A 14,371-nucleotide genomic window follows, 5' to 3' on the forward strand; every position below is an offset into this window, starting at 1 on the left:
AACCCCCCCCCCCCCCCCCCCCCCCAGTTACTCAGTCTCTCACCTACCTTCCGAAAAGAATTTTTTAAAGTTTAGATTTGGTTTCTTTTATTCAGGATAAACAACTTTACAACGCACCCAGCTCTGCAGAGCAGCAGTCATAAGATACCTGCCAGAAGAGCACCAACAGCATTCATTTGTTTGGAGGAATCACCCGAGCACCATTTTTGAGTTTGATCTAAATTAATCAGCCTCTGAAAGTCCATTTCTGCAGACAGCCTTGAAGCCAATGAAAACCCAGAAAACTAGAGTACATTAGTAGCTGTGTTTTCCCCTAGCAATTGCCACAGTTTCAGATTTACAGAAGTGAGGCAGGTCAGCTCTCCAGCCAAGAGCCACCTCTCCCAGCAGAGCTTGAAGAGCTAATTCAACATGGTTGTACAAGCACAAAGCTTTCTAATACCACCAGCATTTTTAATTATTTCTTTGCTGCTTTCACCACCTGGAAGTCAGCTTTTACAGAATAAAAGATTACTTTTTCAAATCTTTCTCACAGCCACACTGAGACAGGCACAAGGGAAAGACTAAAGACCTCTGCCAGAGCCTCTAAAGCCGCATGCCTCCTGTCCCTCATCTTACAGCCCAGAGACCCCATACCAACAGGCCATTCCTCTCTTCTAAAATAAGGGGCTAGTTCAGGAAAACGGCACCCACCACGCCCTCACTCTGCCTCCTCCATGCTGCTTTTATCCCCCAGACACCTGGCCCAGCACCCACACCACCTCCACCTTTATTGGCCCACAGCAACAGGCTTCAGCTGGTGCAAATAGGCTTTTTAGCTGGAGGGAGGGGAGGAGGCCTCTCCTTAACCCCTTCAGGCTTCCTCTCTGACAGGCAGCAGGTGCATGGCAGCAGCATAGGTGTTTTCTCCTGCCTTACCCCTGTGTTTGTGAGGGAGCAAAGTCTCTCTGCTCAGGCCTTCACGCCCATTGCTGCCCCAGCAGTCACCTAGCTGAGGTGGCCCTCCAAAAGACTATGCAGTATCCACTGGATAGGCAGCTTTTTTGTTTCTCTTCGGCTTCTAAAACCAGGGTGGTTTGTTTGTTGTTGGGTTTTTTTGGGTGTGTGTGTTTGTTTTTTTCCTTTTAGATCCCTAAGAAACTGTTCTTCTACAAAATATTGCAAGAAATCTTGGTTGAACTCAGGGAAGGATCTGGTCACAGTTTTGTCTCTGAACCATGCGCAGTGTGCTGCTGCAACAGGAACAACTGTAACACTGGAGCATGTCATGGCAGCAATGCTTTTAGAAAGCGACTTTCCCTCCAGCAACTTGTTTTATGTGCTGAATGCAGGATTTAACTTTTGACGCTATGAGAACTTACATAAAGGTTCCAGTATTTCATTAGCTCCAAGTGCACATATGCCTTTAAGGGTAATAAAGACACAAATAAGGTTGTGAGAGTAAAATGCATATATTCTAAAGAGCATAGCTTCAGTGCTGTATACCCTTCGTATTACACCTATATAGTCAAGCAAAAGACAACTTCTTAGTAAAAAGAAAGTAAAGTTGTTTTAGGACTCAGATATTGTTACAATCCAAGTGCCTCCTGCATGGGAAGGCCAATCAAAACCCACAGCTCGTTAAGGTCCTTTTGGTTTCCAAAGACACAGAAGTACAAATAAAGCAACATCTTTTTCCAGCTGAGCTGCTTTGTGCAAACACAGTGTAAGGTAAATACATGGTAAGGGCCCGGGTTGCTTTGAACTAACCACAGACAGATAGGCTAAGCATCCATGAAGGAATTTAACGTGGAGGCAAGGATAAAAGTAGCTTCCCCCTGTCAAGACATAGGCAGTTTGGATCTTTCCCCTTGTTTCTCTCAGCATAAGCCTAACGTTTACAAAATCAGAAGTAAGGACTTAACACAATGTTTATTTTACTCCTGAAGTAGAAGTAGCAGCAGTGTTTGATTACAGTTACTGGATACACTACAGTCTGCTTTCTCCTCTCACTGCTAGTATTAACTTGCTCTTCAACCAAGAGTTGAAAGTTTGGATCTCAAATGGTTTTCAGAGTAACCGCCTTGTGCTGCTGGAAGCAATGAGCGCTTTGCCATTAGCTCGAGTGGCAAGAGGAGGGACTACGCCATAGCTGAGGGCAGCATGGTGGCTGGCCTAATTCCTGCTCTAATTCTGTCCCTCATGTTGGTGGTTGGCACTTCACAGCAAATACCATCTTGCTTGAGAGCAAAAGAAACAGCTCTTTTTATTAATTCCTACCCTCTAGGATGGCATCTGCCAGCTGGTACTAAGGGAGGGTGAACTTCACTTTTGCAAATGCCAAAGCTTGAATTTTAGCCGCTTGGGTTCAAGGACTTAGCTCTGCTCAATGCCTTGTAGACAGCACTTTTTTCCCTGCTCGTCAGTCCATGGTTTTCCAAAGGATGAATTCCTCCCAAACTCTGTCCTTCCTCACTATTTAGAAGATGCCTTTGAACAAGGAACATGTCCTGCTAAATGGGTAGGGACTGCATATATTATAGTGAGATCTTAACGACTTATTGGTCCCTAAGTATTGAAGAGTAATCATCACTACACAACAACTATATTATAACAAAATGCCTACACTTATTCAAAACACATTCTACTCATTGCAGTCAATCCTGAGGGACGGTTTAGGAAAAAGCTGTGGAAATGTGCAGAAATTCATCCTTCCTTTTTCCCCGTTTTTCCAGAACAAACAGCCTGACAGTGTCAGAAATGTGTTGTTATACTTTGATGACCAATGGTTTTCCAATTTTTGTTTTGAATAAAATGACGTAGTTGAACTTTGCATTTCTGAGGATGAAAGTGAACTGTGATGGAATCAGAAAAAGATGTATATTTTCAAAAAAACATATCCAGGTCTTCCTTGACGTAGTATTAGATCATTAGTAATAGCAAACCCTAAAATTAACCATGTGCACTGCTGAAAAAGAAACTAGTAAACACCGTGTGTTGAATCACATGATAGTAAGCTGCTTTAACAATGATAGCAAAATTAATTGTAACAAAATAAGACTTCCTGTTGTTTATTAGATATTGTAAGAATGAAATGTACAGTATACAAAATTAATATAAAAAATGTTCACGATTGATTTTAACGACACATTTTTCTTTGGATTAACTGCAGACAAGCAGCTTTTTAAGAAGTTATGCTGAGATCTATTTTCTATTATAGGATCTCAAGCATATCACTATGTGCTATCTACAATTTTAATCTACAAAATGAAAGCTACTAAATTTTTGCTGAATCGTGGTGGCATTTGTTGGAAAAGAATAGAACAGCAACATTAGCTTAGAAGAGAAAAAAATACTAGTTCATTACAACAAAATGTTAATTGTTCAAGTTCATAAGCAAAATTGCTTTTGAAATTTCAAACCTTACAATTGTACATTTTCAGTATCAAACACTTGCCATAAGAAGTTACATTCTACTATACTGGTGACAAAGATTTTCAACTTTGTTTTTCTTTTAGATGGATACATAATCCTGGTTTTCTTTTTCCTAATGAATTTTCACATCTTTGAAATTAGTGTTAAACAAAGTTCATTCTCCTAAAGAAACAGTTTAAATATGGTGCATTTCATAAGCTGAATGTTTTCATTTAAGGTATATCTATATAAAGGAATGTAAAATAGTTTTCATTTGTTAAATCTGTGTATTTTCAGTTTATGTCATATTGTTTAGCAGAAAGATAAAGTAGCTACTAATGACTAATCTAGGTAGCCTAAAAACAGTCTATCTGTTCCATACATTACATGTTTGCCATAACGCTTTTCACTACAATATAAAATATACTAGAAAAACTGAAATTATTACCAGGGAATATTACATACAGTTATTAGTATTGACAATGTTTCCCTGACTAAAAAAAAAAATCTTTAATTGACTTTCTCATACATGCTCTACTTTGCAATAGGAATATGATTTAAACTGAAAATTCTTCTCATATTGTCCAAACAATTTTTCTTAATAGACACTGACTGTATTTGCACAATTGCAATGCATTCAAAATAGTGAACTGCTGCCAGATAAGCCGGTCAATGATTTAAAACAGGAATGGGTGCCTGACAAAGAGCAGGCCAGCCTTCCAGAACAAAATAGACAGTGTTCTTTCTCTTGAGGTGTCTCTAATGTAAATCACTTCACCTTTTAAGTTGGCACATATCACAAGAACCCTTAAAACAATCCCTGTGAAATGAACATGAAAACAAACCACAATACAAACAATGCAAAGTGATTCTTCAGAAATTTAGAAGAGTCCAAAAATATTTTTGTTCTTATATCTTTTAGCATTAAACTGGTAAAATTCAGTGCATTGGGTATTGTATTTTTAATAGATAAAGTATTCAAATTATCTTATACTGGGAACAGCTGGGCTTGCTGTTTTCTTTCCTTTTGTTTTTTTAAGACCAATGGCAAGAACAATCTGTAGGCTCTTGGATTGAATAGCTGACCCAGGTTGAATTACTAGTGCAATACAATTGCACAGTTCGTCTCTGCAGCCCGAGCTCCCTGCAGCATTTGCAGAATCTTGCGTATGTGTTGATGTTATAGTTGTAAATGCTTGCAGACGGGCACTTTCCATCACACGAAACAATGTTCACCTGGTAAAAAACATGAAGAATAATCAGCAAATTGAAGCAGCTAGGAAATAAAGTTAGGAGTTCTCAAGAAAGTCCAAAGAAATTAGGCGCCCAAATCCAATGGCAAAGCAATGAAAAATATGGAGGTATTTCCTCTAGCCCCTTGTGAAATCCCACTACATCTGAGTAACAAACTCTGAAGTACATTGCCCAGACAGGTCTCAATTTTTATCTTACTGAGATTAATGATCACTTTCCTGTCAGATCCAATCAGCAGATTTTGGCTATTAACAGACACAAAGAAACAATTTCAGTTTTGAATTTTAAAGTATTCATAAGAACCTTGGCTTGAACATAGCACCAAATGTTCTGTCCACAACTCCCTACAGTATTAATTTCAGTGACATACTGATGCAGTGTTGCTATACAGTAAGGAGGAATATAAAGAATCGGTCCTTTGGAAAGCCAATGGGAATTACTAATGGTATCAAAACTGTAATACAGACTGTAACAGAAACAGTCATATAAACTGATAATTTTTTCAAGTTTAACAGTCAGGATTTGCATTTCTGTTCGATGAGACACTGAGACTAAATTTCCTGGCTGCTCAACAGTTTACTCTACAAAACATACTCTCAGAGCCATTTTAGAGGTTACAGCTGTTTCCCTGTACTCTTTTATTACAGCTTTTCCAGGCGCTCTTCCACATCTCACATGAGACGCCTGTCTGCACCCTTGCTGCTGCTCACACTGCCTTACTGCCCAGCAGGACATTGTTGGTGTCCTCCTACAGTAAATCCTTCAGTAGACACACGGATAGTGCCTCATTCTTCCTACACATTTCACAGTATGCTCATGCTGCTGTCTAAAAAAACCCTTCAGGACCCAAGCTTCCTTTCTTCATGAAGTTGGCATTTAAATACTTTCCCTAGACAGATGGAAAATTAAACACATATACTACAGTTAAAACGGCTGTAGATCACTGGCAAGACTCAGTTATATCAAAGTTAATTTGCATATAATAATTGCATTATAGGGTGAACTGAGACATTGGATTTGCACTAAATCAACATGCGCCTAAATACTTACAAAAGCACAAGTCACATCCCCCTTTTTCTTATTATTTGAGAAGATGATTGCTGAGAATGTAGGGAAACATTAAAACAGCTCTACGAAACACAGAAACCTCTGTCTGCGAGAGAGATATGCAGTGAATAGCTTTGTGGAATTTGTGTTCCCTTTCTTCCTTTTTTTAATTTCTCATATTTTTTCCCTTCTATTAAAAAAAAAATCGTGATAGTTATGTACTTACTGGTGTGTTACTCCTGCAGTCATTCTTGCGGATCGTCATCCTAACAGTCACCTTTTTACAGAATTTTCCATCTTCCTTACCTGCAAAATGGGCATTGATTGAAAAATATCAGCTCAAAATTTTAAACATCTCAGAGACAAGAACATTCCTGAATGTTTTATGGGGTCAAGAGACACAAAGAAGAAAATACCCAATACATCACTGCACATACAAAACTTTGGCAAAGTGACATTAGCTATACATTGTATCGCTTTTAAAATTATTCTATTCCATGCATTAAACTATCTGTCTCCTTATATCTCTAACAACAGTTATAAAAGGTTCATTCTTCACTCAGAAGCCTTTTAAGAGTAAGTCCACTGTCTTTCAAAAAATTTGGTAAAATTGATCAGCCACTCCTGTGACAAGGCTTGTTAATAATGCATAAAATGCATTTTCTATGAAATAGCTGTAAAAAACTTTAATGGCAGCAATTGCATTCCAGTGGTGTAAACGAAGTTTAAAATGAACACTTAACAGCAGAATCTGATGAAAAATAGGGCTTCAGCGGGCTTTACATTTCTGTATGTTTTTTATTAAATAAGAACACCACCAGTGAACAAATTAAATTTTTTATTTACATTTTCATTAGCATTATTTCCACAATTTTTCTCACAGAAGTATGTACAAAGTATATGGATGAAATAAAAAAGACAAAAAGAAATCATGAAATGAAATAAGAAGAGTTAAACTTAATTTAAGAAGGGAATCCTGAATATATGAAGAAAAGCAAAGAAGTTCAGTATAAAGTTCAGTTGTTAGAGATCAGAAAGCACAGTATCTTCTTATGATGATCCTCTCTATGCTGACGAAACCACATCACATTGCAGATCTGTAAGAGAAATGAATAGTCCATTCCATTATAACAGCTTCCACAGTTTCACAGCAGATTTTACACCCCATGATGCAGTCCCACGTGACTCTCCACTTACAGAGCTGCTTTTTCTTTCAGCCAAGAAATCCAAAGATGTTGACAAAAGGTGAATACTGTTAGCTCCAGAAAAGCAAGGGCAATGAAAGATGCATCGGTTTGACCAATGCCCAATACTGAACTGTGACAGAGCTTTATTACATCTTGATGTGCAATGTCCAGTTCCCTGCTCTGATCACTGTCAAACCAGGTAATACTGCTTCTCAAAGAGAAACATTTTTTGTGTTATGCTTTTTTTTTTTAAACATATAAGCCTGCTGCTATTTCTAGACAAAGCAGAGGTTTCTAGAATATGAAAGAAAGGTCAGCAATGAATCTTCTTGGAAGCAAATAAAAATCTACAATCAGAAATGGCCGGCTACTGCTCGACTATCATTGAATTATATTTGCTCAGGGAAAAAGTAAATTAAGAAATGAAGAAAAAATAAATTGTTTTTAAAGATAAAAACTCACCATTATTTCATGTTTCTCATGTCAATAGTCCTATTCATGTCTTTTCTTCTTTTACATTATACATGGCATGTAGGATGGATAATTCAGTGCAGCTATGGCTATGACTTCATCCAGGCTATAGTGAAAGTACATCATATCTCAAAGAAATAAATATATAATGTATTTCCATGCATGTACTTTAATGTCCAGTGGCTTTTAATGAGCTCTACAATATAATATACTTTTCCATGAACAACCCTACAAAACATGTGAGCATCTTATACGTGTTGTGTTATAATGAGATTCTTTTTCACAGTCTGTATGGTCAAAAATCCTTCCTTGGTTTTTGGGTAGACTCATAACACCTTTGTCATTTAAAGTGATGTCAATATGAAATATAAATTTCAGTGTAGTACTCCTAGAGTCATTAGTGTAATTTAACAAAGGATGTATCACTCAGTGATGTACAAAATTACAGTCAACATAATTTCTCTTACAGAAATAGAGAGATGTTTTCACAAAATAAATGCCAAAACAATAGCATTCATACCATGTTACAATTAAAAAAATTATCATGCTCTATTAAAAAGAACAAAGATAATCTCCAATTTTCATGGAGTAAACACAGGCTTGCTATTTTCAGTATACTGTCCGAACTACAGATAGGAAAGAAATGACCTGCTTCTACTGTATATGCCACTGGAAGCAAAACTATATGATACATCATCTGCAAAAATGTTTTTTATATAATAAGCTTTAACAAGCAAAGCCATTAGTCTCTATGTTCTGCAACACTGTGAACATAATGGAAGTAGCTTACATTTTTAAACACAGGAATTTTACACATGCAGCAAGCTAAAGACTACGCAAGTGCTTACTACCAACAGTACATTGTTGGCTAACAACAATGCACTGCCCACACAGTGCAAAATGAAAAACAAAACCAAACCAAAATGTGAGCCACTCTGAACCATGAGCAGTTATACTACACTGCAGCTTTTGGCATAATTGGGTAACTTGAGGCCTGATGGTCCTATCAGGGAGTACATTGTTGGAAATCAACAATGATGCTGTTTGGGTTGGTCCTACTTATTTCTAGGAAAATGTACCTGTGTTACAGCTAGCATAGGCTGTAGGAGTGACTGGGCTAACAGGGAATGGGAGGAGCATTGACACTGAAGAACCTGGTAAGAATATTACATATTGAACAGAATACATGTTACAGAGGATTCCCTATCAGTATGAAACATTTTGGAGTTACTAGATTTCGACATATTTGAGAAAAGAATTCAAAGTCTATACTTAAAACGTCTGTATATTACAGGATCACAGAATGGTTGTGGTCGGAACAGACCTCTGGAGGTCATCTGGTCCTACCTCCCTGCTCAAGCAGGGATCACTGTGCCAGCAGCTCAGGACCATGTCCAGGTATTATTTGCATTGCTAAGCCTAATGTCAAAACCAGGAAGGATTTGATCTACATTGGTATAACTAAGACAATCTGGTAGACTAAATTTAAGTTGTCCTTTGGGGCTACAAGAAAGAAATAGTATAATTTCCTCTGAGCAGTGTTTGTAAAACCTCTCTAGGTTCCGATGGAACTCTTGGGACTTTATTTTCAAGTACCACTTAAAACTGAAAGCAAAAATCCCAATGGTTTCTAACGGTAAAGTACTTCAAAAAAAAATGACAACCTGCTAACCCTTCCCATAAAACATCTCACACAATTACAGTTGACTAACAGCTCCCATGCCAGATTTGTTCAGGGTCAGAATGAACTACACGATTCCTAGAGGTACTATGTTGTCTATAAACAGGTGTGAAATCCAAACTGTATGAATCTACTTGTAAATGCATCTCAGAAGTCACTGGATTTTTCAAGGGTTTAATTTTCCTTTGTGATGCATGCCCCAGATTAATAACTTACTTTTGTATTAATTATTTAAGAGTGTGGTTATGATCTTTCTCTAAGTATCATAGCAAGATCTTCTGCCTTGCTGAAAAGTAGCTTAATGGATTTTTAAGTCTTAAGTTGTTTGTTCAGAAGCTGGCTTATATGGCTGCTAAGGCATTGAAGGGTATGTCAGACAATCTATTCTCAAAAGAGCCTATGGAGAATTGGCTACAGAACTGGGACAAGTGCTTGAAACACAGGTCCATCAGAGTGAAAAAACATGAAGAGATATTACCATTCCCTTACAGTGATCAGGAGCAGGAAAAAAGCAGATAAATGTTCCACAGTTTCAACAAACTTTGTACTCCAAAATGTAATACATAATGAATAACACCAAAAGGTACCTCCCAGTTGGCAACATATATCCCACCGCAGTAACTGTGCACATGGTACCATATCTGGTAGTCATGATTGTTCAAGTCCCATCCCACCCAGCAGGAAATACCTGCACTTTTCTCCAGCTCTCTCCCACACGTTATCTCCTACTATCTTTAGCTTTTATGTCACTATTCCACCCACTTATACAAATGAAGTGAGATTTTCGCACCTTTTAAAAGATAATATGATACTGCCTAGTATAAAATCTCCTTTTCAATTGCTTATAACATTGTCAACTTCAAGTATTAGAGCTTAAATTCTTCAGGTTAGGTGTCTGCCTCAGGCTAAGTTCTTCATTAAATCAGCCAAAATGTTTCAGTGTGTTAAGAAAAAATGTACTTAGCTCTTGATTTATATTAAGAATTAGCATATTTGGAACCTATGTCAAAACATATCTTGGTAATCAAGTAAGGGGGGATTTTTTAATTGTAAGTTCTTTTGAAAGATATTGCCTGAAAGCTTCTGAACTATGTCCATTAATGGAATCTAAGACTGTATTACAATCAGTTAATTATTTACAGCATTAACTTACAAACTGCATAGATCAACCTTCATTTTTGCAAATATGAAGATATGAATGTAGATGAAGCATGTTTTAAGGTGCCTTCCAAAACACAGTACCTTTTATTATACTAAATGCAGTAACTAGTATTTTGAGGAGTTTTACATGAGAACTACAAAATACTCAAGGTAGCAATTTTAGGCCAGTCACAATCACTATCAGTGGAGTAAACCCTTCAATGTTAAACTACTTTCTTCTGATTTAACTCCACCAGTTTCACTGGTATTGACATGAGTAAAACTGGGAAAAGCACGGCCTTTGAGATCAGTGAATCAAGCTTTCATGCAGGAAAGAATCAACCTTATTTCTAAGGTAACAACAAATCAGACAGACTTGTGAGGCAGGAAGCGTCATTAATCACTTACATGTTTTGCAGCATCCTTCTAAGAATGGTACAACATAGCCTCCAACCTGACCAAGAGAGAATAAAGAGGAAAAAAATTTGATTTGTTTCAAATATTCATTCCCATATATCTGCATTATTAGAAATATCTTCCAGATAAAGCTCTGAAATGTTATTCAGGCAAATGCAGCACTCCGGTGAATGGATGAAGGTTTGGCTGTAAATGATGCAACTTGACTGTTTTAACACAAGTGAGTATTAAGTGGTTGTCACTGAATGCCACTATACATCACCAGCTATCAAAATGCCACATTTGGAGAGGGACATAAGACTGTATTAAGTCTTACTCCATCACATGTTACTTAAGAGTAAACCCCTGATTTCTTGTAGAGGCCATATTGACAAACACAAAAAGCTGATTCTGAATTCAAAGCAGGAAGAAATCTCATCTAAATGAGAAACCACCCACTCCCCATAGTGGAGAGCATCATGGCTGTCTTCAGTGCTGTAGCATGAAGCACTCTCCAGAGTACTGTGGGAAGAATAGGTGCAGCTTTTTAAAAAGCTCTCTCAGGATTACACTGAAGGAGAGTTCAATTTTTGATGTCCACCTCAGTATCTCAAGCCATAATGATCTATCTCTCTGCTTAACTTTTAGTTTGCCTAGAACAGCCAAAGGCCTTTCTCCAGCTGTATAACTGAGACTCTCTCTGAAGAACCAATCCACTGTTATCTGCCAGGAAGAACTACAGCCACCTAGTTCCTTTAGGACTGTTCCCTGCTTGTGTACCACCATTCATTAAGGAAAGTATCCTCCCAGCCACATGTAAATGTAGAATTACAGAGAGCAATACGAGATTGCTCCCTGCATACATTTCCTGGCACTTAGTCTAATCTCATTTTACAAATTCAAATAGAGCTTTTGCTTCTCCTGCAAAACTAGTCCACAAAACCTTATGTCTCACTGTAGAAAAGATTTTCCTGATATTCAGAAAATCCTTCCTTCTCTTCAATGTTTTTGGCCACTGTGATGAATCAAATTGCTATATGCAGAAAATCAGTTAGAAAGGAGAAGTCTGACCCAGAAAAGCATCCAAGTTCAGACAGCTGTATGAGGACTAGTTTGATACTATAAGCCTCTATGAAAAAAAAAAAAATCTGAAAAGAAGAAGAGTTCTCTCCAGCTGTGTAACTGGGCAGTCTGGTGGCACACTATATGTGTATAGCTAGAGCTTTTCACCTTCAAATGTCTGGGCAAAAATGCAGGCATTGCAAGAATTTACAATTTTCTCCCTTCTTGAGGTAAAAACGTCTTTTGTCAGTGTTAATCTTTTCATACAAACATAAATCATAGCTGGAATACAAACAATGTATTGAACACTGACCTTCACACATTCAGTTTCATTAAAGGGTGGGCAGCCCACTGAAGAGGAAACCAGAACTGGTCCTATTGCTGTGTAAGTGCATTCGTACCTGATGCAGTTTGAAATCCAAACAGTACCAGGCTGTTAAAAATTGTAAAACAAAATCTTTACTTAGCAACTCAGCAAAACCAGTATTATAAGTATTTATTATACAGTTCCATTGAATGTGATTTTGTCTGAATCAAAAGTAACACTTATAGCAAAATATAATTTAGATGCATGTTGAAGTTCTGTTTAAGTACAGAATTTAAAAGTCCACTAAATATATAATGTTAAGCATGTTCTAAAATAGTCAAGTTGATGATAATTATCTGATATTATCAAAATCCCTTAATCTTTGTAGACAGCTATATGATTGGTTCTCCAAGAAATTAATGTTGTGTACATGCAAAATTATTCCTAGTATTTGGCCAAATAAAGCTCTTCTTTGTACATTTTATATGGCAGAGTGTGTACAGTATCTCAATTTTTTTGTTTACTTCTAAATATTTTGAGGGAATAAGACATGTATAAACTTACCTTAAAATTGGAAACTGTGCCATTGCGGAAAGTGTGGAGACAAGACAAGTTCTTACAGCTACCACAGCAAGTTGTTAAATCTTTTGGAGGCTGATAGACTTGGTTCTGCCAAAATCAAATAGATTATTCCTTGTATAAAATCATCTTGCAGCTCAACATTTTACTACTGTAAAGGGCAGATTTTTTTCAGGTATCTGATTTTAGGGATGGTTTTGAAATAACTTTCAAAACCGCATAGCTTACATTTGTACACACTGTACATTCATGAAGCTTTTATAAAATACCTTTGATCTTAATCGAAGTAAATGGGGAGAAGTTCCAACTCTGAGAGAATGAACTGGTCTTTCTACCATTTTCAAATGTAAGTCTGACAGCTTACTTTAAGCACCGCTGAAATTTTGACTTTTTACACATTAGACATCAAGTAAGTACATAATTAGAAAAAGTAATCTATATAATATTCCCGTGGTAACGTATCATATTTTGTAAAAAGACAAGACATGGTATATTTGCTTATTTTATAAAGCTGCTTTCACCACATTTAGAATTATTCTTCTATTTATAATTATTCTCTTCCCAATTCTTATTAAGCTAATCTCTGCCAGGAATTTGTACCAGTTTGCGCATAATGCAGCTTAAGTTTTACAGGGATGCAAGGTGGCAGTATGCTATATACATTAGTTCGTATAAGATTTACATGGGGGAGAAAACAGTGAAGGGAGTGAGACTTTTATAAACTTCTATCAGAAGTGTGGTAGCAACATCATTAGAGGGAGATCTCATAGTTACTCTCTCCATCTTGTTCCTATGACTGTAATCTACTCAACAAAACCCAACGAAATGTAATTAAGACCACCGGTCACAATATACATGTCTAAAATTCTGAATTTCTTACAGCTTTGCACTTGACAGCACAGTCTATTGAAGATGTGTTTATTCGGTAGTATTTAGTGGAGGGATCAATCACATTTGTACAATAAGAAATATGGCAAATGCCATCTGCACTGTGTTCCACGATCGTCTGTCCAGGAAGCAGCACACCTCTCTCATTACTCAGGCAAACTTTGTCTCTCACTACAAGAAAACACAAAAATAAACAGCATGCTCAGGACAATCAGCTTGGTATCAAAACTCTGTTAAAAATGTTTCAAACAGTAAAACAGGAATGGAAAAAAGCTACTCTATCTCTTTAAGAATTACGGGTCAGATTTTCAAATATAACCTGTTAATAGTAGTCTAATGCTTCACTACAATCGCCAAATTATTTCAAATATAACCATGCATGAAATCTAATAAATATATAATATTCTGTTAGCTGCACCACCAAAATGACAGTGCAGGCTTCTTCAACTGATTTGTTTTATAAGTCTACTTCAGGATAAGAAATGTACTTGAGAAATGTTTATTTCTCGTCACTGATTACTGAAGGCACAGAGGATAATTACAGAAGTATACATCTTTGTTGTAGAAATCTAGGCAAGGACAGTCCCAACTCTATTGGTCAACTGGGTGCCCCACAGGAATTATTTTTTCCTGAGTTTTCTCAGATGCTATTGGGCATGCTCTAAGATGAATTTGCATGGTGCTGAATGCTATCCTTGATCTTGTAAAGCACATAAGCATGTCTACCAGCTCCTGCGTAGTCCCATAATGGGTTAGTGGGACTTTTCTTTATATGGACATTGAGTGTGTGTTTTAGTCTCTTGCTGGAGTCCTTACTCCAGCTCAACAATATGCAGGCTGCTTAGTCAACACCACCCAACTTTCCCAAAACTCTGTCTGCTATTTCCCTGCACAGACCTCCTGCTGCAGGAACTAATATAATACAAGGACAGGCGATAATCAACCAAATATTTAGTGAGGGGTCCT

General features: G+C 37.1%; 1 protein-coding gene across 1 annotated transcript in view; it reads right to left on the minus strand.

Moving 5' to 3' along the window:
* Positions 1-4,428: 4,428 nt before the first annotated feature.
* The window catches only part of OTOG (otogelin), a 104,784-nt gene continuing 94,841 nt past the window's right edge, over positions 4,429-14,371 (minus strand). Inside the window, 6 exon segments of the mRNA XM_019474491.1 lie at positions 4,429-4,629; positions 5,921-6,000; positions 10,582-10,627; positions 11,945-12,064; positions 12,503-12,607; positions 13,398-13,576. Coding sequence (XP_019330036.1) covers positions 4,429-4,629; positions 5,921-6,000; positions 10,582-10,627; positions 11,945-12,064; positions 12,503-12,607; positions 13,398-13,576 — 731 coding nt within the window.

Source organism: Aptenodytes forsteri, unplaced genomic scaffold (genome assembly GCF_000699145.1).
Source record: "Aptenodytes forsteri isolate BGI_AS27 unplaced genomic scaffold, ASM69914v1 Scaffold8, whole genome shotgun sequence".
NCBI lineage: Eukaryota > Metazoa > Chordata > Aves > Sphenisciformes > Spheniscidae > Aptenodytes > Aptenodytes forsteri.